We start from the raw sequence: 22,987 nt of genomic DNA, 5'->3' as shown, positions 1-22,987 counted from the left end.
TTTATTAAAACTGGTTAAAACAAGCTTGTCAGAAGAAAAGGAGCAAATGTCATCTAGCTGCACAAGTTCTCAGGATGCCATTAATAAAAATATGGGAAGTTTACAAGCATTAAGGAAGGTAATGTTGGCTTTGTTGAGCTGTAGATAAGAACCACTGCTTCTGGGCATGCTTTATCTAGAGCAGTGAATTAAGGTCTACCCAAGAACTCAAATATAAAAAACTATGTATGGGAATTAGAAAGCAATATTGCAGTATTCCTTTACAGGCAAAGTTCCTGGTTCCCAAGAAAGTGGGTTCTTTGTCCCGTTCAACTAGATTTTGCAGGTTACACTACTGCTAAGTCAGACAGGGTCCCAAATATCTTATTTGAAATTGGATTCTTATGCTAAGTGGCTGTAGCAAGAAACAGGTTGCTCAGCAACTAAAATGCTGTATGCACATATACCAGCCATTTTCTGCTTCACATTCCTCCAGAAATGCATTGCCAGAGTATGAATAAGTTATCTTAAAAGCTTCGCAACCAATTCCATTTACAATAAGACCAGCGCCTTTTGGGGGGGCATTTCTTCAAAAGGAAAAATATGATGATGATCTTCAAAGATAAAACAGCCTGGGCAGGTTACTGGGAGAGGGGCCACTGCAAGCCAGAGCCCAGAAGCAGGTTTTGCAGTAGCACGTGCGGTGTCAGAGCGCACAGCGAGGCCTCTGCAGACCACGGGAGAGCTGCTGCAGGAATTCATGAAAAATCACATCTGAGCAAGCTTTATCTGAGACTTGCTTTCTGTCCTTAAGTTGCACTTGCAATGGTGTTGGGAGTTAAATATCATGAATTTTAACAGTGACGAAGTGTGACCATCTCCCATTTGCATGTCTGTAAGTTGCAAGAAACCTTAGTCCTTGGGTGAGCTCTGCCCAAACCCTTCAGAGCCAAAAGCTGCGACTTGTCCTCTCGTGGGTTTAGTTTCAGTTGTAGCAGTGACCATGCACCTTCTCTACAAAGCCAAGAGGGTGCGGTCACTAGGACATGGCACCTGCATCTCAAATAGCTGCAGGGCTGCAGCAGCAAAGAAAGGGATGCTGGAGCCACTTGGCTCGTAACGCAGCCGTGAAGCCCGGGCGGGAGCAGGCACGAGCCTGGCCAGTGCTGGGACAGCACAGCAGCTTTCTTCCCAAAGCCTAAAGCAAAAGAAATAACCCTTCTTCCTCTTTGCTATCACGAGTCACCACGTCCTCAGGCTTTAAAGAAATGGCTATTTTTAGCAAGCCGTAAAAAGAAGCTGTTTGATTTGAGAATGGAGTCGCTAGCTGGTGGGGCTGATCGAACAGCTGGTTTAGGAAGTACTTTTGAATACCTGCGAACGCAGAAAGCACAGGCGAGAAGCAAGTGGTTGCACTGACACGGGTGTACAGGGGCTTCTCACACGCACGGCGCATCAAAGCTAATTCATCCTGAACTCAACATCAAGGTGGTCATGCTGTGACTGGGAGGGGGGGAAAAATGTCACTGGGAAGAATCATTTTGCACCTCAAGAAGACATTTTGTGAGCTGTCACAATCCCTGCAAATTCTGAGAGCAGTGCAAACAGCCGGGAAACACCCACGAAGGGGCTCAGAGTCTCCACTCTGACAAAAACTACCGCCACTATAAAGACATAAGGATAATAAACAGCACTAGATCAAATATAAATCCTAAAGGCATCCCAAAATTAGCTCTCCTAAGGAACAAACTCCTTTTCCTAAAAAAGCACAAGGGTTTTTCTGGGGAGAGGTGATGAGTATGTAATTTCTTATTTATTACACCTTTTCTTACATTATAATCTACAAGCAATTTTGCTATCATCCAGCATTTCTAAGGATTTTTGCTATTTAAATTCAGCAGTCTATCTCTTTATAATACACATTATCATCTGCGGCAATAATCTGAGATGAGTCCCTCATTGGGACACCTCGGTGGGAGTGGAGAACAGGGTTTAGTGCTCCCTACCTAGGGCCGAAACTCCCCAAATTGATCGATTTTGTCCCAGTCTCAGATTTATCTTGTAGTTCTTCAAAATCAAAATATACCAGTTCAATCTCACAGCCTTGATGCTGCAGAGCCCACTTTTGGTTTTCAGTCTGACAGACACAACTGCCTTGCATTTTAGTTCACAGGGTACAGGCAGTATTATTGACTGTTGGTGGTTAAAACCCTACTTACAAACTGGTTTCTTCTACTCCCACTATAGCTCACTGAACACATTTCCACTTTCAGCTCTTGGATCCTGGAGCAGGGTCTACCTCCACTTGCTCTGATCACAATCAATTGCTCTAACACAATTTTACAGTCATACTGGACCATCTGCTCATTCTATTCTTACTGAAGGCAGAAGAAAGCTCACCAAAAAAAAAAAGCTATCTGAACATTGATTGTGTCTTAGCTTCTATTATTAAACCGTTCCTTAGGATGTGGGAGGGATTTTTATTTCTACGTATGCCAAGGTGCATTTTAATTTATCCACGTGACTTTGTCAGAGAAAGAGCAGTTTAGAAACGTGGCAGATGTTTAAGACGCATCCAATTCATTTTAGGTGGAAACTATAATACTTTTCATAAATTTATAGAGGATTAATATAATAAAGCTACATATAGTCTTGCTGACTATAAGGAAAACTAAACAGTCACAGCATACTTGCCTTCACATGTCAGTACTCCTGGGAGGTTCAGATTGACAAAACCAGAAAAGCATATTCATCAAAGCTGTGAATTGAAATTTATTGACAAACATTTATTGATGCATCATTTTTTAAAGAAAAAAAAATCTGTTTATAGCATCAAAGGTAAAATCGGAAGCTTTATAGCTTCAGAATATATCTGCAAATCCTTTGTGTTGCAACTTCAAAAATGTGGATGCACGTTAGAAGGGTAAACTTTGATGTCCTGTTTTTCAAAACAATTTCCACAGAGAAAGAAAAGACAAAAGAAAAAAATGTGAAGAGGAATAAGTTGAATGATGAACAACACTTTATTTGCTGACAGTGCAGAACTCTTCTTTAAGACTGACCCATTCCTATAATTAAACACAGGACATATCTCCAGAAGCAATAACAGAGATGTTCAGAACAATGTCAAAATGTTAAAGAGTTCACAAAATAGAAGTCCTAGCTTACAGCCATTTGTTAAGGGTATTACAAGTGATTTTGCAACAGTTTCTTCCTCTTAACAGACTGTGCAACTCCAAAAATGCAAACTAAGCAATAAAGATGAAAATTAGCAGAGGAAGTCAAACAGTAGGAAATCTTTTTTATGGAAAAGCATTTCAAAATACTTAAACCAGTCACTTTTAACATTAAGAATTTGGCATCTTTGTGCCTAACAGCTGATGAAGTGGTGCAAGGAGCTGGGAAGAGAGCCAGTGCAATACAATTGATGGGGAGCTTTTGCTTTGGTAACAGGTTACAGCCCTTTTGGATTTCACACAATAAAAGGAAGCCTATCCCAAGTTCCCATCCCTCCACCAGCTATTAAGAATACAATCCACACTAATTAGAAACCAAAGGGCAGCAATTTCTACCCAACCCAAGATGGATGGCCAGGCAGCAGAAGTCCAACAGCAGTTCCTCGGTCTTTGACAGATAGCAGGTACACCCAACCTATGGGAGAAAAACTCGAGAGTGAACACATAGTTACTGGCAGAAAAGCCTACCTCCGTTTTCATAAAGAAAGCCTACATCTACATCCTTATTAGTCCTACTTCTGTCTTATCACTCTCCATGTCCTGGAGATAATTTCTATTAACCAAAACCAACCTTCAACTGCAAGTGGGAGCAGACAGGTAAGGACTGCACGTCAAATGTCAGTAACAGGTATGCTGCAAAACACATTTTTATTTCAGAAGCCCAAACTGTGCTTTGCATTTTTGTCAGAATAGACCTCAATATATCAAGAAAAAGACACATCTGTAACTTAATCTTGATGTAACTGAAGTACAGAATACATCTAACTGAGAAAGTAAGGCTGAGGCTCCTGACCAGAAAAATGGAAAGATCTTAACGAGACGATTTGCTCAACTAAAGGTATTAAGTCAAACCTAAACATTGATTATGAACACATGAAAACAATGAGAAACAAACAGCTCTACTTCTTCTTCTTGTTGCTAGAGAATCACTTCCATCTAATTTAAGCCAAATCTCAAAATGTGAGTTCTTATCCATGCTCCAATCCTTATCAGATACAGAGGGTGAAACACAACTCACCAGAGACACACAAATCAGTTAGCCAGCTGGATCCTGGCTACAACTGAAAAAGAAAGGTAATGTCTAACTCAGGATGAGATCAGTCGTGCCATGGAAAAGCCTGGTTTTCCTCCACAGGCTAACAGGAATCCATGGCTTAAAAAAAAAATGGGGGGGGTGGGGAGTGGGTGGAGAAGAGAAACAAAGCTTCCCTCATCAGTCCATGGAGCACTTGACCTCCTGCCTCACTGCACACCCAGTGGTAACACTGGAGTTTGTGTGCTCCCCAAGAAACGCCCTCAGGACAGAAGATCTTGTGATTGTCAAGATGACTCAAAATCCTACGAGCACGGCAGAAGAGCATTTTCTATGTTTCAACAGCATCAGATATCAAGAGCAAAAGTTACAGCAGAAAACTTCAGTTGCCTAAGCTGGGACTTGTTTTATCTGTACCTTGGCTCATTTCCACCTTAAGATTCAGTCCAAGTCTGATGTACTGAGACAGACCAGTATTATCTAGTTTGGGAAACATAGCCTTTAGCCACTAAATTGGCAAAACTGCATCAAGTTAATCTGCCTCATCATCAGCCAGGACAGCAATGCTGCTTGCTAATGAAGAGTCTCTGAAGCAGCACGGTATATCCTTTAATCCACCACCTCCCATGCAGAGGGCTGCCTCGTCCTGCCTGAGCACAGCCCACCTAACCAAGCCTGGTTTTGCTCTGCCAGCAGGGTCCCACGTGCTTGGGAGGCTGAATGCTCAGCACGGGCAAGGGCAGCAACCGTGGTCACACATGTGGTCTCTGTCCTCCTACAGAGAGACCGTATCAACTTCCCCATTCGATCCACACAGCAAACCACTGCCAACAGGTAGAACAAACGTTTGATAGAAAGTACAGATAAAACAGCAGCTGCTTTGACAGGCCTGAATTAATACCTAAATTAGCTACTGATAGCACAGCCTCTTTACAATACAGTAATTGAATGGTTAAATACTTCAATTCGTAAATGCACACACATTTGATTTATTGGGCATACTGCCAATTGGAGAGGCATAACTGGTAGATATTAAAAATAAAGAGAAAGACCCCTAGGGTTATGTAAATTCCTCATGTATCTCTGGCAGAACCGCCTCCCAAGAATGCTCTACCGAATTTTTAATACAAATATTGTCTGAAAACACATGCCTTGTAAGCAAGCAAAATTGAATGGTATTCATCCACGCTGTAAATGCATAATGGCATCCTTCTACTCTGAAGAAAGTGGCTTGAGGTTTTTTTTTTTTAAAAAAAGTATTCCAAAGATGCCAAATGTTAGCAGTATATAGCAAAATACCACAACAACAAATTTTAAAGAAAAGCTTTAAGAGACTCCATTGCAATTCATGCTAGAACATCCTCAAGTGCTACAGTATTTCAGCAGAGATCATCATCACCACGGGTTTATAGGAAGGAAAATGGATTTAACTGCAGGTTACTATAAAAGCAGACTGAGAGAACTGTTTAGCCAGGGTCTGTCATCAAGGCTGCATTCTCTTACCTCTCCTCTTTGGCACTGCTGTTACATTCATTATGACAAAGAACAGAGAGAAACACAGTTGAGGCACAGTGTGCCTTAAAACATTACAATTTAGATTTTTACCAAGGGTAAGACTCTTAAGGTTATGTCTACACTGCAGTTACTAGCACAACTGCTGCTCTTCTAGAAATATTTAAAGCTAGATTTAAAGAAGTCCTTGGTTAACCGTTCCTAAATCAGGCAGACACATGGAGTTCAGCTGCACAACCTGCTTGAAAAACCAGCTAAACGTTAATTCAGCCACTGCTGAGTTTTCAGCTGAAATGATGAAGCAAGACAGTTCAGACTGAACAGTACCATAAAGAGATCTGCTCACAGCAAATACAGAAAGAGTTTACCTTTGCACTTTAATGGGAAAACAGTAACAATATCCTCCTCTGATTAGCATCTCTATCCCGCTGCAGTTGCAGAGGAGGAAGCTGGGCTCTGACCTCGGCACCAGATTGCTAAAATTGTTTCCTTCTCAGCTTCAACTACTCGCATGACAGGCTATCAGAAGCATCAAGGTTGCACTGGTGTCCCGGCCACACAGGGTATTTTGCTGGCTGAGGTTTTAGTCAAGTAATATTTGTGACTGTTGTCAAACACTACATGTTTGCTAACTACCAAACACTGAAAAATCTTTACTATAAAGTGTGGAAACCCATGACAGAGTTTAACTCAAGAAGGCAAAGACTGAAGATGTTTCCAATGTGAAAAGCCATTTGACCTCTAGCTATGAGATCTTGGACCAGAGTCCTGCTTCCCTGGCACTTCCACTACTTGTCATCATGTATTTCACCATGTGATGCCACTGCCAGGTTACAGCTCCCGCTTCTTGTAGCCGTTCTCTGAAAATGTGCTCTGACTGCTCCCCGGATCAGCCAACTGGCAAAAACCAGTGAACCAGGATGTTTAAGTGGAGAGTTTGAAATTTAGCAGAAGAGCAGCATACCTGCTGCACAAGAGCATTTTGTTACTTGGAGCACATCACAGGTGTTTCTTCACATCTCAAGGAAAAGTAAAAATCACAAAAGCCTCATACTCCAGAAATAAACTCACCATGTGTCCCTGCCAACAGTCCCTCTTGATAAGTCTGTGTCCTTGTAGTGTTTTCAGCTCGATAAAAACTACTACTGAGCAAATAAAGAGTGTCCCAGAATATGCTGCTACAGAAACATGCTCCCAAGCACCTTTCTCTTACCAGGTACTATATAAAACCAAATTCTATTCTGAGACATAGGAAAGTCAAGCAGATGGCAGAAGCATGGGTTCTCAAAGTGCTTTTCCCACACATTTTATGTACAGAATGATCATAGCAGTTATTTTAAATCTGTGTGCATGAACTATCTTAAGAGTCTTGTCAGTAATTTGCCAAAATTCAGAAAAACAAATCCTCTCACCCAGATAAAAGAGGGAAACGTGCTCAGCTCAGTACTGGAGCTTCCCCAGCTAACTTTCTATCATCTTTTTCACATAAGATTGTGAAACGCAGTAGCTTGTGTTGTGGAAAGCAACTCTGAATTGCTGAGCTTGCTGTCATGAGCATGTCAAGATATTTTAACTGATTGCCTCCTGGCTGTCACAGTCCATGCATAGTATGCTTTTACCACCTCCAATAAAAGGATTACAAACCAACTAGCAGGTGACAAGCTCAAACAGGGTACTTAACCTTTTCCAAAATGTGCAACAAAGCTGTAGAAATCCTTGCTGTAAGATGCTGCGAACACCTGAAGTCAGAGTGTGTTTAAAAGCGAATTGTTCAAGCTACGGAAGAGAAATGCAAGAACAGTTATTAAACACAGAGAAACCACCTCCAGCTCAGGAGGTTTTCAAGTTGCAAATACTTGGACACTGCAAAACAGTGTCAAGGGAGTGTCATGATGAGCTTGCTCCATTTTGTCCTCTTCCTTAGACACCTTCCCTTGGCCACTGTCAGAGACAGGACACTGAGTTTCGATCTGACCCACTATACCTGCTCTAATGCTGTTATGTATCTGCAGCAGATTGGTTTAAGAATACTGATTCTATAAATACTATTCAAAAAAATATATATTTTCTAATAGAGACAGGAACTGGCATCACCCAAACAAGGCGACATTTTAGCTAAACTGGACTGCTGTAGAAACAAGCATTATGCTAATCCTAGTCTAAAAGATGCAGCCCACAGTATGGAGCTCCTTAGTGCCTGGGTGAGCACATTCCTAGAGTGTCTGTTCAACACAGGTGGTATCATATCATTTACTTCATAGTCTTGAGTAAATTGCACTTCAGTTATTTACTAACACTGTTTTTAGGAAGGAAATGTTATTTTTTTCCCGTTTTCTGAATGTGCCTCATCAGAATTTACATCAATTTAGGTCTGAAAAAGGTGAAGAAAAAAAACCCTCTGAAGAGTTAAAACACGAAGACAATATAAATATGTACCCTCCCTAGTCACTTGATGGACAGATGATGCTTGTTTAGGTTGATGGTGTCTACCTGGGAGAATATAAGCAGACATTGGCTATGCCACCTCACCATGAAGCACCTTAGCATTAAAATTCAAACCAACATCAAAATATTAAAACATGAGGGTGACATAAGTTTTCTTGTGGCCAATGTTCCTTAAAATTTTAAAAGTTAATCCATTGAAAGACCTTTAAAAAAAAAAAAAAAAAGTGAAGCCCCCTTGGCACAAGTTTCTCTGACAAATGCTCATGTAGAACTGATGACCAGTGAGCATCTTTGTTACAGTTCAAATAACGTAAGGATGCTATTCTCACAGCTTTGCCTGGAAAGGGCTAGCCCCTTTGGATGTCCAAAAGCAGCAGTGTCCTGCTTTAAGAGAAGCACCTTTTTTTTGCCATCCTTCTCTGGTCGATGACTCAAGCAAATAATGTGCCAGATGAAAAATAAAATCTCCCTGACTAACACACTTTACCTCTAGCCTAAAGGTACAATTTCGAAGAGCAAGCGTCTTGCTGTCTAAGCCACGAGTTTAAACCTTTTTTGATTAGTTGACTTGTAAGCATTTTTCAGAAGGACGTGGCATCTGCACCATGCCTCTGAGTTTACTGTAATAAGTTTTCTTACACAGTCTCCTTAAAAGAGTCCAGAAAAATCTTACAGGTGCTAGGGCCACAGATGGAAAACCACAGGTGAGCCCTTTTGATTCTTCACCTGATAGGAAATCCTAAAATAGTCACCAATTAGAGCAAATTATTTCTCCAAGGAGTCTTGTTTGCAAAGGCTGGAGACTGTTTTACAATGAGCAAGAAGCTGACACACTAACTGTTTTATGTTTGATTAGCCTGGGAGAGGTTTGGGCAAGAGACTGAGAGAGGAAAGATTTCATCTCAGAAGCACATTTGAAAGCCACTGACTTGCTGGAATGACCATAACAATACTTGCAGTCAGGCAGTTGCTGCCTCTTTCTTCTTTTTTATTTTTTTCTTCCAAAGAACATTTTGCATCTTAAGCTACATCTTACCCATGTGAGTCATTACTGAGATACAATCTTCAAAACACACTGACTTAATGTGGCTGAGCTGGTGGCAGCAAAGACCTCAGGTACAAATGTATTTTCCTGACAGAGCTTAAAAGAGATGCTGATTTTCAAAAATGAAGACTCGTAACTGTTACAGAAGATTTACGGCATGTAAATACAGAGATGTGTCCATAGACAGATCAACTATTCCTGCTCTCTCCAGCTGTCCAGGCCGATGGATATGCAGAACTTCAGATTTACCTCCAACCTCAGAGCTGACAGGCATTTACCGTCTCATCAGATTACTGCCACACTTCTTACTAAGACAACTTTTGGCTACATTTTAGTGACTTAATGACTCTACAAAAAACCCACCAACAAGTACTACAGAAATAATAAACCCCCTTATTTTATACTCTGCCTGAATAAAGACTTCTGTAGCTACGGAAGAGTGATTAACATGCATTGCCTAATGAGACCCTCCACTGTGTTCCAGCCAACTTGCCCTTTTTCTCAATGAAGTCACCAAACCCAGTGAGCCCAGATCCCAAGAGACACATTCACAGCCTTTACCTGCACCCAACTTAGCTCTGTACAGACAGAAGTTAGACCATGCAATGGGTATTCCAACTTTTCTGGGAAACAAGAACCAACACCATAGACCTAGATTCTCAAATAAGACAAATTACTCACGTTGGATGGCTAGATGCTGCCTGTAAGTATTCATGAGGCACAGCTTAACCCAAAGGAGTGTCCCACACAAAACAGCAACAGCACTGGATAGTCAAACTGCTTCTGCTTGTACTGCAAGTTTCTGTTGGATAAATAGGTCAAGTAACTATAGCTTTATCTAATACCTTTTGCATAAGTGACCTAAAGAGCAGGGGCATGGAGGGAGACCTTCCTTCCACCTCCATTCCATTTCTAAGCCATGTGTGAAAGATGGCTCCAGCACACCCTTCCTCAGTGCAGACTGCTTTCTACTCCTCCTCTGCTCAGGTGTAACAAGCACCAAGCTCTGTCTCCCCTGAAGAACTACAACATGAGCTGCAGACTCCTTCAGCCTTTAATTACCTTACAGTTGACCTTTTCAACCAACACACCTTTTCTTCTAACGACTTGTGAAGCACCAGCATTGAAGTGAGACCACAAGTTTTAAACTGCTGGAATAGAAGTCACTTATCTCAAAGCAGGTTCTACCTGCATGATCCCTGATGTTACTGCCTTGTCCATTCTTTCCCCAGTAATGCAAAACTTAAATTACTAATGTAACTGAACAATTTGTTTAGGTTTTCTGGAGGGAACAGAAGATGAAAAAAATTTCTGAACTCTCCTAAAGCATTAATACAGCATAAATTAATTGGAGTTCTTCTGGTTCGGCACTTGCACTGTATTTGTTTAACTGTGAAGACTGCAAAATGTAAAAATATTAAATATGGTGGAGAAACAATTAAAAAAAACCCCCAAACTACAAGGAAGAAGACAAAAGACTATCTGATTCTAGTTCAGATGCATTAGAGCCTGTCTTCTGTATTCAGAGGGAGAAGCTAACCAGTCAAAACGAACAGTTGACTAACGCAATGAACATCATGCACCTTAAGTGTTGTTTTAATGCATTTCCTACCACTAAGGACTGGAAGTTTCCACTGAAGGATGCTACCAATGAGTCTCAATCCAGAGTTTTTTAGCAGTAGTGCTCTTGAGTGAAAACTGCTGTAACTGAGTTAAAGAGGATGTAAGACATGGATGCTAGAACAGCTGCCATAGCACCCAGTGGGTGTTTCGGTCATCCTTTGGAGGGAACAGAACAAGTCAGCTCCTAACAGAGAGAGAAATGTAGTGCTTTATCTCTAAATTTTCATTCATAGCGTGCTATTATCAACTTATTACTACACAAGAACGGTGACAACTTGTGAACTTTAACAGCATGCTTCTACCTCATATACACATGATATTACATATAATGTATGTGCGCAGCCACTCTTAAAGTCCAGTTTATGGAGTTAGTAGTATGAGTGCTTCCACATAAACAGTCGCCTTAATTTTCTAGCTCTAAGCTAGTTATTGCAGTAAGGCAAATGAGTGCTTACTGGAATAATCAAATCCTGATGCTGATTTCCAGGGAGGGTCAAGGTTCACTCTGCCAGCCGAACAGCCAGTGGGTATTTGCATGCAGGCAGCACAGTGGATTTCAAGACACAAAACATATTGTAGTAAAGCAACATTTCAAGTATTCTTCCATGCTGGATGGGATCCAACTGGTGTCAGGTAGAATATTTAGACAGCATGTAGGCACTCCATTTCATCAGAGGTCTAATCAAATTTCTAAATGCTAGAACAAATTACTATTTCCACACCTCTAATCAGTAACAAGGGTGCTTTACTGAGAAGAATGTCAATCAACTCAGAGGGAATATTTTTTATTTTTTTTGTTAATATGGATAATTACATTAAAACAGATTTAGAACCATATGGCCAAAACCCCTCCAGATACATTTAGTCAATAATGTAACTACACTCCCTTCACCACATGCTAAAGCAGGAGATATTAAACATATTTACAAGCACATGCTATTAAATTAGGTTCAACGCTGTTAAGATACTGTCTTATTAAGTAGTTTTTAACTGCACAACTCATACAGAGGAGAGAACATACGCTGGCTTTCATTTGTTTTGTTGGTACCAGCCAGACCAAATCCAATGCAGTAATAAACAGCTCAGAGACAGCTAAAAGATTAATTTGAGTAAGCAGCGCTGTACTGCTCTAACAATGGCTTACATTAAGACAGCTAGTACTTCTCCACAATCATCAACATAACTCTATTCTACTTAGGTTATGTAGAATTGCTCAGAAGCACAAATTCTTCATTCTCAAGGAACCTCCAAGTCACAATTAATGTTCATTTTTGTGTGAAAAATGTTAAGGAGTTATCCTTGCAAAAATTCATCCCTTCTAAGGAAGAATTTAATCGACCCTTTAAAGTATCAATTGATTCTAGAGAGAATTGTAAATTCTTTTAGTTTCATGGGAAAACTAAGTTCAAATTTAATACACTTTAAAACAGATAGACGATTACACATTTTTATTCCAAAGTGCAGCAACTGAGACATACTGGTTGTATTTACAAGTTTATTGCTCATTCTGAAGGGATGAAAACCTGATTTTAAAGTAATCTTTTACTTTTCTTCTAAATGTCTTCTGTGCTTAAAGAGATAATAGACACTTATGGTTCCACATAATTCTCAAGAACGGGATTTCTCCCGGCTTTCATACATGTTAACCTAACATCTGTGTATGTTGGAAGACTCAAACCACAACCCAAAGGGTGATCTACACAGCGATCACACAGATGGAGCAAGTTCACGAGCAACTTACTTCTCGTGTGATGCAGGCTTATCACTTCAGTTGCAGCCTACTCAAAACACATGAAGCCAGAAATACTACATGTTCCTCTCCATTATTATTTTTTCCACACCTGATCCCCAGAGGAAGGGGACTGCAGATAGCTTCATACTGTTACCAAGTTCACTAGGTTGGGTGCTCAGTTCAGAATCCATCAGAAATCCACTGTCAGTCTAACAAAACAAGATGCTTACCTTGAGAGAAATATGACTGGGCCATTAACAAGGAGGAAAAAAAAAAAGGTGTTTAATCAGGAAGTTGTATCTATTTATCTTACTCTAACTCAGGTAACTAGGGACCTTCAGGAAAGATTTAAGACATCTTTCCAGATTAAGAGCACCAACTTAGGTCTCTTACCTTGAGTGCCATCACGTGCACCCTGTTCAGCCCCTCCCTAAGTCCCTGATTGCCACAAACACTATGCCCTAGAAGAAAAAAAGCCTGTGTTTCAAAACATCTTACTTTCAATTAAAATAAGATGTGAGAACTAAGGTATTTCAATAAATCAGTAGTTGAAATGGTTTAGACCAAGAACAAAATAGTTTCTTCAGCATTCTAAACACATAATATTAACTATCATCTACATGAGTATTTTGCCCCAACTAATAGTTATCTAATGTTTGATATGCAAGAAGCATCCTATAATAAAAATCTGAAATTAGTGGTTAAGAGAGACATTTAAAATTAATACCCCTTGATCATGGCCTCCTCTATTATCAGTAACACTGGTTTGGCCAGGGTGGCATACTGAGAACCCCAGAAAATTTCTTGAACTATCCCTAACACATTCATTGTCTGACTGATAGATAAACAGTCGGAAAAAAATTGTTTGTGGACAATATCCGAACCTCCCTGTAATGGAATTTCACAAGATATTTGAGTCATCTGCATTACGCTCCCTATAGCTTCTACTCAAAGCTCACATACTACCAGGCTGGGTTGCAGAGACAACAATGGGAAGGACCTCTGCATACAAACAGGAACACTTGCAAAGAACAGAGAAATTAAACAGCATAATTTATTTCCATACAGGTTTTTCCAAAGCTGATGAGGTGAAATTTCTCATTAACTGAGGTCTCCCTCCTGACAATTCAAATTTCTTTTCTACTGAAAATGCCCCTTTTACCCCTAATCTATCCTGACCCACTTAAGACAAAAGCCAATATTTAGCCCAGCCAAGCAAACTATGCTTGCAATCCCCCCTTAATTCTCCAGCCCTGGAAATGGAAATCTTATAATAAAATCTCCAGACCAACTCCCCTAGCTATGCAAAGGCAGGGGACACTATGATACCACTGTCTTCTCTTGCTCAAATCTCCACATCCAGAAAAAAAGGTTCAAATAAAGAACCAAACGAGTATTAACAGCTCCCTCGCCAATGTGGGAGAGAGGAAAAACCAAGGATGCTTAATGAAACATATTATTTTTTTCAGATTTCAAAACACCACCATTTAAAGAGATGTGAAATTTGAAGCACTAATTAAGTAATATGCATAAATTTAAAGCAAATGCTCAGAGAGTCCACATCTCCAAACCACAGCCTGCGATTTGGCTAATGCAACGCACCACTCCTACCAGTGGCAGTAAGTCTTAACAGAGGACAACCTCCACGCTTGGCTAACACACTCCCAACACTAAACCTCAAAGTTTCTTTTGAAGAAAATCCTCCTCCCCATTTTCTTTCCTTTCCTACCTCCACTCACTCCCTGTAATTCAGAGAAGACTGTTTTGGTTTGGTTTTTTTTTAAATAAAAGTGACTATTCTAAATGAGCGTGGTTCCTATGAGGCCACCTCTTACAGCTTTTCTCTCTTGCAAAACAGCGTCCTTCACCAGAGGTTCATTTCACTCATGCCACTCTCATTACAGGTCTAATGAAAATTTAATAGTTCTGCCTTCTCATTTTTCAGCGCATGAGACTAGAAAGATAAAAGGAAAATTTTTTACCCTGGCTTTTAAGGCAAAAGTGGGAGAACCCAGCAACCCTCAAGACCAGCATAGACATGCAAAGAGCAAGAGCACTCTTCGATTCCAGGCAGCAAAGCCAATAGTTAACACAGGGGGGTGGGAGAACAATTATGTCAAAGGGTCGGAGCCTGAAAAGATACAAATCACTGCAAGACTTGTGAGGATGGGGAAGGAGAGAAACCACAGTCATCTCTGGATTTCCACGGCATTTACTTCACAGGAAAGAATCTTGCTTTGTAAGTTGTTGGTTTTTTTAAACCAAATCTTTCCAGAAAAAGTAAGAACAAATGATGAGGGTGAGGAGTCTGTTGCTGACAATCTTAACTGCCCTAAAAGGCTGGGTTTGTTGCTCTTGGTTTACAGCTTTACGTTTTGCACTCTCAAAGACCCGTCTTCTCCCCCTAGCTGCGCCTGAAGGATTAGTGGTGGAATGACCTGAGCTGGTTTCACCACGGAACACACAAACACCGAAGGCAGACACTACGCTTTAAGCAACAGAAAGCTGCTAAAATTAGAACCAATAACAGAGCTAGGTTTTCGTGATAGGCTTTGCAAATCACTTTGAGGACTCCTTTAGAAAGAAGCACATTGGAGATTTAAAGCCATCTAGGAAACTGTAAATTTAGACAACTACGGTGTGATGAGACTATTATTGACAGTGGTCAAACTATGGAAGACATAATTTGATTTTACAAAGTAAGATTCTCTGTGACAGACAAGCTTGTTCAGATTTCCAAAGCCAACTACAATATGCAACCTAATGACAAAGATGCTGCATTGTGGAACACCCAGGATGTTTTTTCAAGCAAAGTCATAGCAACTTTCATTTGCCTATGTTCAAAATAGATTGAACCTCAAAATAGTCAAGACGTCCTTGAAAGGCCTCTTGATTTCTACAGAACAGGTAACAGCATCTCCATGCACCTTCATGACTCATGGTGACACATATTTTAGTTTGCACAGGCTTATGAGACCTGACATTAGACTATTTTTGGTTCACTTTTGGGCTACTTTTTTTTACTTACCCATACAGAACAATAAAGTGAATGAAAGTGTCTCTTTTTTTTTTTTTGGATATGACCTCTATTGCAAGCACCACATCATTTAATGACATTCACGCATTTTTCTGTCTTAAAAGTAGTGCTTTTTTTTTTAACAGCACTAGACCTAGAACAAACTTCCAGAGCCGTACAATTTCAGACACTTCTTAATTTTCCAACCTAAGTGTATTTATGACCATTTTACATCCATCTACCCTTGAGCTAAATTCTCCTCACAGGCTCTTACCATCAAATGTATTCATATCCCCTCTCAGCCTTTGCTTCTGCTGTATTAAAAAAAAAAATAAAAAATCAGTCTTTTAGTATCCTCCTGCAAAATCAGTACTCCGTTTGTCCCAGCACCCAACTAGCTCACCTCTGTATCTGTTTGATTAGGGTCCATGCTTCCCAGCTTCCTTCATCCCCAACACCACTGCCCTGAAGGGTGACAGTAAGCTGCTGGTCCTCTTGCACACCTACATCCTTCTCCCTCTCCTTCAAGGAGCTGTTCTTATTAAAAAATATGAGTAACAAGTAGTCAAGGCTGTAACTCTTACATTTCATACCACTGGATTTCACCCCACTTCTAACTACACCAGCACTCAAGGTCTCCCAGCTTCCTATGAAATGTTCCACTCTTTCCCTGGACCAACAACATTTACCATGTCTGTTGTGTGTATGTCTTTCAGAAATAGTCACATTCAGGACAGTGTTAAACCGGATTAGTTGTAAGCGATCTTTCGAAAAGCCACAGGTAGTCTACTCTCAGCACAGTGACTTCTTTCACATGGCCCACCACCATCCCCACACCCATCAGCTCCCTATCACTCCTCTATAATTAACAGGAACAAAAAAATGAACATGTGTCAGATCAAAGTTCCCTATTGGCCAGTAACCTGTCACTGCCACAGGGGGCAATAGCAGACATGTAACAGCCAGGAAAGCATACACAAACTATACCAGATTGTTCCTATTTCTTATTTACTGTTACAGTTTAATTTTTCTGTTGTGAATTTGCCCAAATACTTTTCAAACCCACTTAAAACTTTCTGGTATTTAGAACATTTTGTGTTAGTAAATCCCAAAGTTTAATGTGAGCTGACTTGCTGGTGCCACAAGAAGTTCAACCTTTGACATTATTTCAGAAGTTTAATGAATGAAGTCTAGTTTGAGTCCACCCAAAGCTTTTGGAAGAGGACACTTCAGCAAGTGTCTTATCAACAGAAGACTACATAGTCTAGTGTGACCTGCTTTTGGTGGTATCATGTCATACATTTTTTTTCATATATCTGTATGCTTTTCTGTCAAAATTTGCTTTAGTAACTTGTATAGTATTGAGACTCGTGCTAAGGCAGATGATTGGCACGGGGGTATGAGGAGCACTGAAAATTATATCCATCATGCCGATGGCTATTTCCCTCTCACAGGATCACCCTGATTGGGTAGGTCTATGAAAAACAGGAACATATTCTGGATTTCATATGCCTTTTATCCAGGACTGCAGCAGAGACTGGCTCAAGCCAGAAGGGTCAGCTAAGCCGGGTTCACTTCCACCTTGCCAACAGCGATGGATGCATATAAACCACGCTACGCCCCCATCACCCATTTTGCTGTTGCTCTTGTATCTCCCTCACTGAAATCTAACATAAAACAAATATTTAATCCCAGAACCACGTTTATACTAATTTTCTTTTCTATCCTACTGACTTGTATGTACATGTAAAAGAACCTTTCACTTCACATGCTTTGCAATTTGCAACTAAGCTTGAACAGTTGGCAAACTGTCCCCGTTCCTACATTTCCTGATATATGAGGATTTTTCCATCCCCTGAAGACTTTTTGCTTATTCCTAAAAGCCTTCCTGAAGCAGTTGTTTGTCCAAGGAATACTGAGCCCTTCCTACATATTATCTTCCTGCTTGCTTGGGCTATCGATTTTGTTTAGGCAAGAGAACCTTGGGTTTCCTTCAGGTTCCAGAGCCCCTCCAGATTTACACCCTAGTGCTCCCCTCCCCAGGGACTCCCTCACCTGTTGGATTTTAAAACACGAGAGCTGGAGGCTATCCTGGTTACTGCAACGGCAGGAACTCTCGGCCACCCCCAGGGAGGACTTGGCCACATCACTCATATGCCATTTTAAGCACTTTCCTCTACTGATATTTCACAGTTTTGTTACAAAGCCTGTCCATCAATCCCACAAAACAGAGCTGCTCCTGTTGTTTTGTTCATTCTTCCATTTATTTTAACCTGATTCAAAGCATTAGCCTCAGTTGTCTGTTCAACAAGCTCACTTGACAAATCCAAACCAGCATCACCTATTACTGGTTGTTGTCATCTTTTTTTCTAGATCAAATAATAACATAGCTGTCATATCTATGACTGTCTAAGCCCTTCTGATTAGCAGCAATTGTTCTGCAAGTAGATCTGGTTATTTAACACATCCTGTAACAGCAAATCCAACTAGAAATTGTATCTTTTTAATATGAAAAACCTTCCTCATAGGGAAATTTAACCCATGGATCCTTAGCAAGTTTCTAGTGCTACTCAAATAGAACTTTCCGTACTAAAACATGACTTTGATTAATCTGAAATTAGCTGAAACCTAAAGCACTGCATCTAGCTTTTCCTGTTTCCTTTTTGAAAGAGAAACTTACCTTCACCCATGAGAATCCAAAACCTGCTAGACTATTTCAAATTTCATTATATGCCACTGAGTAGAAAGCTTGCTTTGCCCCTCATAATTCTGACAACAGCACTACCTAAACTGCAAGCGTTCAAGTGGCTTCAAGTAAAGACTTAAGACTGAGGAGGGCAGAAGAGATTCAACATGTTTTAAGGCCAATCATTTTTCCAGTATACTATCACATGAGCATTAAAAAAACCCCAACACCATCAAAAGAACAGATGAGGCAGCACTTATCTGAAGATTATTACTCTGAGACTGAGGTCAAATTTGCATCTCACTTCTACCAAGCCTTTTTTTTTTTTTTTCCTGTTTTCCATCTGCATGTTTGCCAATGAAGTGCAAGAGGTTAAAATTTACAGTCATTTTTATTATACCAACTTTTAAATAATTACACCTGTAGTCAGAAGCTCTATCCTTCTATATTTATTGTCCATCCTAAAACACAGATGCAACAATGTCCTAGTACAGCCACCGCAAGCACAAAACACCTGTATTTCAAGAGGGTTTCATGGGCTGTTGCTCAGTTTCTTTCTTCTTTCCCCAATTTTGCAACACAAGTAGTTGAAATGACCACAGACAAAGCAGGAAAGAACTGAGCTGCCTTCCTCAACAGACCCAACAGGGTACCTCTGTTTTACCATCAGCATCCCTAAATTACTTAAAAAAAAAAAAAAAACCTAAACAAAAATCTAATCCAGCAAGTTTCCTGTTACCAGAAAAGTAACATCTAGCCCCTCCACCCCCCACTGATTAATTAAAGAGGTATACAAAAAAAGTCCTACCCAGCAGGATGAAACTATGGCTTAAAAAAAATTCAATAATTTAAATTTAATTTTAGATCTACAAGTGCTGCCAAGCACCACTTTATTTGTCAACAAAACATTTTGATTATTTGGAAGAACAAAGCAAGCTCCCTCCCTGCTTTTCTCCACAGACATATTTGGCACCGGTTAATTTGTATGTCTTTAGACATATGTCAAGTCTGAAGCTGTTTCAGGCTTTAACCCCGCAGAACTTCTCTCTTTTAAGTACTTGTTTTTCTTAAAGCAGTAACAGCAGCAAGTTAAAGCCAACAAGGGATTCGATCCTGCAACGAAATAGTTAAAAATCAGACTCTGCTGATGTGTGCTTCTCTGATCCATTACATTTCTCGCAAGCTGAGCTAAGAGCTGAGCACCAAGTATCAACTGTAATATGATCCAAGAGTTTATGGAAAAAATAACTGCACATACCAAGCATGCACATTTAATAAGATTTTGTTTCCATTAAAATATTCGAGAAACATGGTTTTTAAGATCTGCTTCTCTCTCTGACCGATTTTTAACGTTTCTCCTCCCCTCTCCCCTAAATACACACCTCCTTTCCAAAAACCAAACCCTTAAAAAAAAAAAAAAGGAAGAAAGAAAAAAGCAGTCCTACTGCAGGGAAGAGAGGCTTGAAAAACAACTTTGATTGGCACTTGGCCTGACCCACAGAGGAAGAAAAACAGTTTTTGGACAAAGAGCGCAAATATTTGAGCTCATTGACTTAAGAGGCTTTCTTAGCATTTGCAAGAACCAACCTGGTGCAAAATGTATGGGGAGAGATTGAATTAAAAGCAAAAACGGCATCACGTTCATCTTGGGCGCTTGGACTCTGCGCATTTGCACAGCTCAGCAATTTTAATTCATTTGCACTGGACAAACAAAAAGCACCTCAACTAATGCTCCCCATTCCGCAGATGTCGAGGGGAGGTGGGAAAGCGATTACACTCCTGAAGCCTGAGCGCAAAGCAGCGGCTGATAACTGCAGTGATGGGGTGTAGCGGATTGGGGGGGGGGGAAGGGGCTTTTGGGGGCTTTTTCAATGGTTTTAAAGCTCTGATTTCGGATGCCCCCGCACAAAGACTTGACGGAGATTGCAGCGATTAATTTTACCGGTGAAATGTGTGGATAAAGTTTCCGAGCGCTGCTGGGCCCCAAGTCAATCCCCCCCCATGCCATCGGGGAGGGCGGGCGACCCCCAGATCCTCGCCGGGAGTAGGGTGGCGGGGCGGGGGGGGCAGCCTAGGGCAGGGGCAAGTGACAACCGTCCCAGGGGGAGGGAGGCGCTGACGGTGTGGGACCCGGCACCCCTCTGCACCCCCTGGCACATCTGGGGCCGCGTCCCCCCCGCCCTGCACCCCTCTGCTGCCCCCCACCCCACAGCTCCCAGGCACTCGCCTCTTTGCAGGTCCCATACACCCCCCGCCATCCCGTATACCCCCCACCCACCGCCCCGCAGCCCCCACCTACTGCCCCAGAGCCCCCCACTGCCCCCCTCTATCCACCCGCCACACTGCTGCCCTCTGGCCCATTTGTCCTCACGACCCTGCCCCCCTCCTTCCCCCTCCAAGTCTCTGCCCACCGCCCCGCTCCCCCAAGCCCTCTTACAAGTCCCTACCCCACCGCCCCCAGCAGCCCCCTCGGCTCCCCTCGCCTCACAGCGGGCCCCCCCCCGGTACCTGTCTCGGCACCTTCCGGCAATTGCCGCACACCCGGTACTGGCCGGCGGCGGAGGCGGCGGAGGCGCTGCCCACGGGGCCGGAGCCGAGCCGGTTCATGCTGGCGGGGAGCGCGGCGCTGGCCGGGCGGGGAAAGGGGGGAGGCGGCGAGGTGGCTCCGCGCCGCTCAGCAGCCCGCGCCGCCGGCCGCCCCCATCCTCCAGCCGCGGCCCCAGCACCCCGCTCCGGGCCGCTGCCCCCCGCGCACACCCCTGAGCGCTCCGCCAATCCGCGCGGGCCGCCCCGCCCGCCGCCGCCGCGCCCGGCCAATCCCGGAGGCCGCCCGCCGCTGACCAATGGGCAGAGCGCTCTCCGGTTCCCATCTCCAGGCAGCCTCAGAGCGGGGGCGGGGTCAGGGGCGGGGCCGTCGCCGCGGAGGGGCGGGGCCATCCGCGTCTCTGGGCAGCGTTGGGAAGAGAGGCGGGGCCGGCGCCTCAGCGCGTGCCTTTTCCCGGCCAATAGGGTGGGCCAGCGGGCGCTATGCAAACGAGGCGCGAGAGGCCCCGCCCCCGGAGCGGGGGGCTGCGGCCCGGCGGGCGCGGGGAGCGGGGAGCGGGGAGCGGGGAGCGGGGCGGGGGGCGGCCGGGCCGCAGCGCCTCGGCTCTCCCCGGCCGGTCCCCGGCTCTGCCCGGGGGTGCGCTGCTCCAGGGTGGGCCCCGAGGGGCTCAACTTTGGGGGCGCGGAGCAGGATAGGGCGAGGGGTCTCCGGTGTGATGAGGTGCGGGCCTCAGCCTCCCGCCTCGCTTGGCTGCCGGCCCCGGGGCCAGGCTTCGGCCCAGGCCCGGGCCCAGGCCCAGGCCGTCCTCCCGGGGTATCCCGTCCCCAGAGCCGCGGATCCGTTAATCTCGGTGAGGGTGCTCACTGCTGCCGGCCGAAGGCGTCTGGGGCGAGGGGCTGCCTGTGTGGAGCACGAACTGCTTTCTGCAAAAGCGCCCGCTCGGAGGTGGCAGCTTGCACATGTAGGGACAAGACTGCTCTGCTGCCAGGCAGAAGAGAATTAGGTATTTGCTTTAGGGGAAGTTGGGAACGTTTGGAGCGCGCATGCGAGCGTGTGTGTTTGCCTCAGGTCGCAGGGATTGTTAGAAATGATGAGTCAGGTTTTCTAGGCTCCATGCTAATGCTCGGAGATGGAGTGTATAATTAGGATAGAGACAAATCTATAATCTGCAGCCTAGGATAGCTGGGGTATAAACCTCTTTTTTACATCATAGCATCACTGCAGTTTTCCTTGTTTGTGTGCTCTTTAGCTTTAGATTTTAAATATGTATATATGAGCTTTAACATGAGTAGTCATGCCAATGTCAATAAAAGTTTGCTTATTAAATGTTGAACATTATATAACTCCTATCTTGAAAGGTGATGGCTAAGGTGTTACATTGTTTTCAAGGGTTCTCCTGGCAAAACATTTGTAAATCAGCTGCCTGAGAACTGTGGTCTGCTTTGCCTGGGAATACATAATATTTTTTCAAAATGAAACCTTGTGTAATTTAGCCAAGTGGCTGGCTAAAAAGGGCACAATGCAATTAGTAATTTACATATCTTAAAGGAGACTAATTGAACCTAGATCTGACTGTCTTTGAGAACTACTGAAAAGTTCCTCAAATCAGACTTTGCCACCGTAAGCAAAACCCGTCCACAGCAACACCCCCCTCCATTCTTCCCCTTCCATCCATTTCCAAAAGGATCTTTTCCTCAGGCAAGGCTGCCTTCAGCAGACGAGTGCTCTGTAGACTCTGCTGTTGCCAGTCAGTTCACTGTGGAATGCATCCAAATGTTACAGTCACAGGCAGCCATACAAAATGCTTGGAGAGGAATAAACGGAAGAAGTTTTGGTTTTGTTTTTGTTTTGTTTTTTTCCAAGCGGTGTAGCAGAAATGCCATTCCAACATGAGAAAATAGTTTGCTTGAGTGCAGATACTTGTGGTGCCATGTCTGAATCCTGCGTGCTACAGCACGGTGCTATTAAAACAAGTGACAAAGGGGAGCCAAACAGGTTAGTTTCCATCATCTGATCTGAATGTAATGCTAAAATATAAATAAACAGCATTTTTATTTCTTGATGAATTCCATGATAATGTTATCTGAAGAGTTTTAAAAGAAGCAGATCAGAGTTATAGCCACGAGCAATGCAGA

The 22,987-nt window shown here is 42.8% G+C and overlaps 1 protein-coding gene and 1 long non-coding RNA gene across 3 annotated transcripts in view; both read right to left on the bottom strand.

Moving 5' to 3' along the window:
• Nucleotides 1–21,019, bottom strand: part of SESN3 (sestrin 3) — a 44,114-nt gene extending 23,095 nt beyond the window's left edge. For both annotated transcript variants that reach the window (XM_074916904.1, XM_074916913.1), the window contains exon 1: nt 20,816–21,019. In XM_074916904.1, coding sequence (XP_074773005.1) covers nt 20,816–20,914 — 99 coding nt within the window. In that variant the 5' untranslated portion in view covers nt 20,915–21,019. The remainder of the gene's footprint in view (nt 1–20,815) is intronic.
• On the bottom strand, nt 2,983–16,151 carry LOC141965427 (uncharacterized). The gene is made up of 3 exons (XR_012634465.1): nt 16,025–16,151; nt 15,896–15,935; nt 2,983–3,630 (listed from the first exon to the last, which is right to left on the bottom strand). It is a non-coding gene; the product is annotated as an uncharacterized LOC141965427 (long non-coding RNA).
• Nucleotides 21,020–22,987: the final 1,968 nt, after the last annotated feature.

The sequence above is a fragment of the Athene noctua genome, chromosome 1, assembly GCF_965140245.1.
Source record: "Athene noctua chromosome 1, bAthNoc1.hap1.1, whole genome shotgun sequence".
Lineage (NCBI taxonomy): Eukaryota > Metazoa > Chordata > Aves > Strigiformes > Strigidae > Athene > Athene noctua.
The sequence above is the reverse complement of the archived record's forward strand: the minus strand, read 5'-3'. Positions and strand labels throughout refer to the sequence as shown.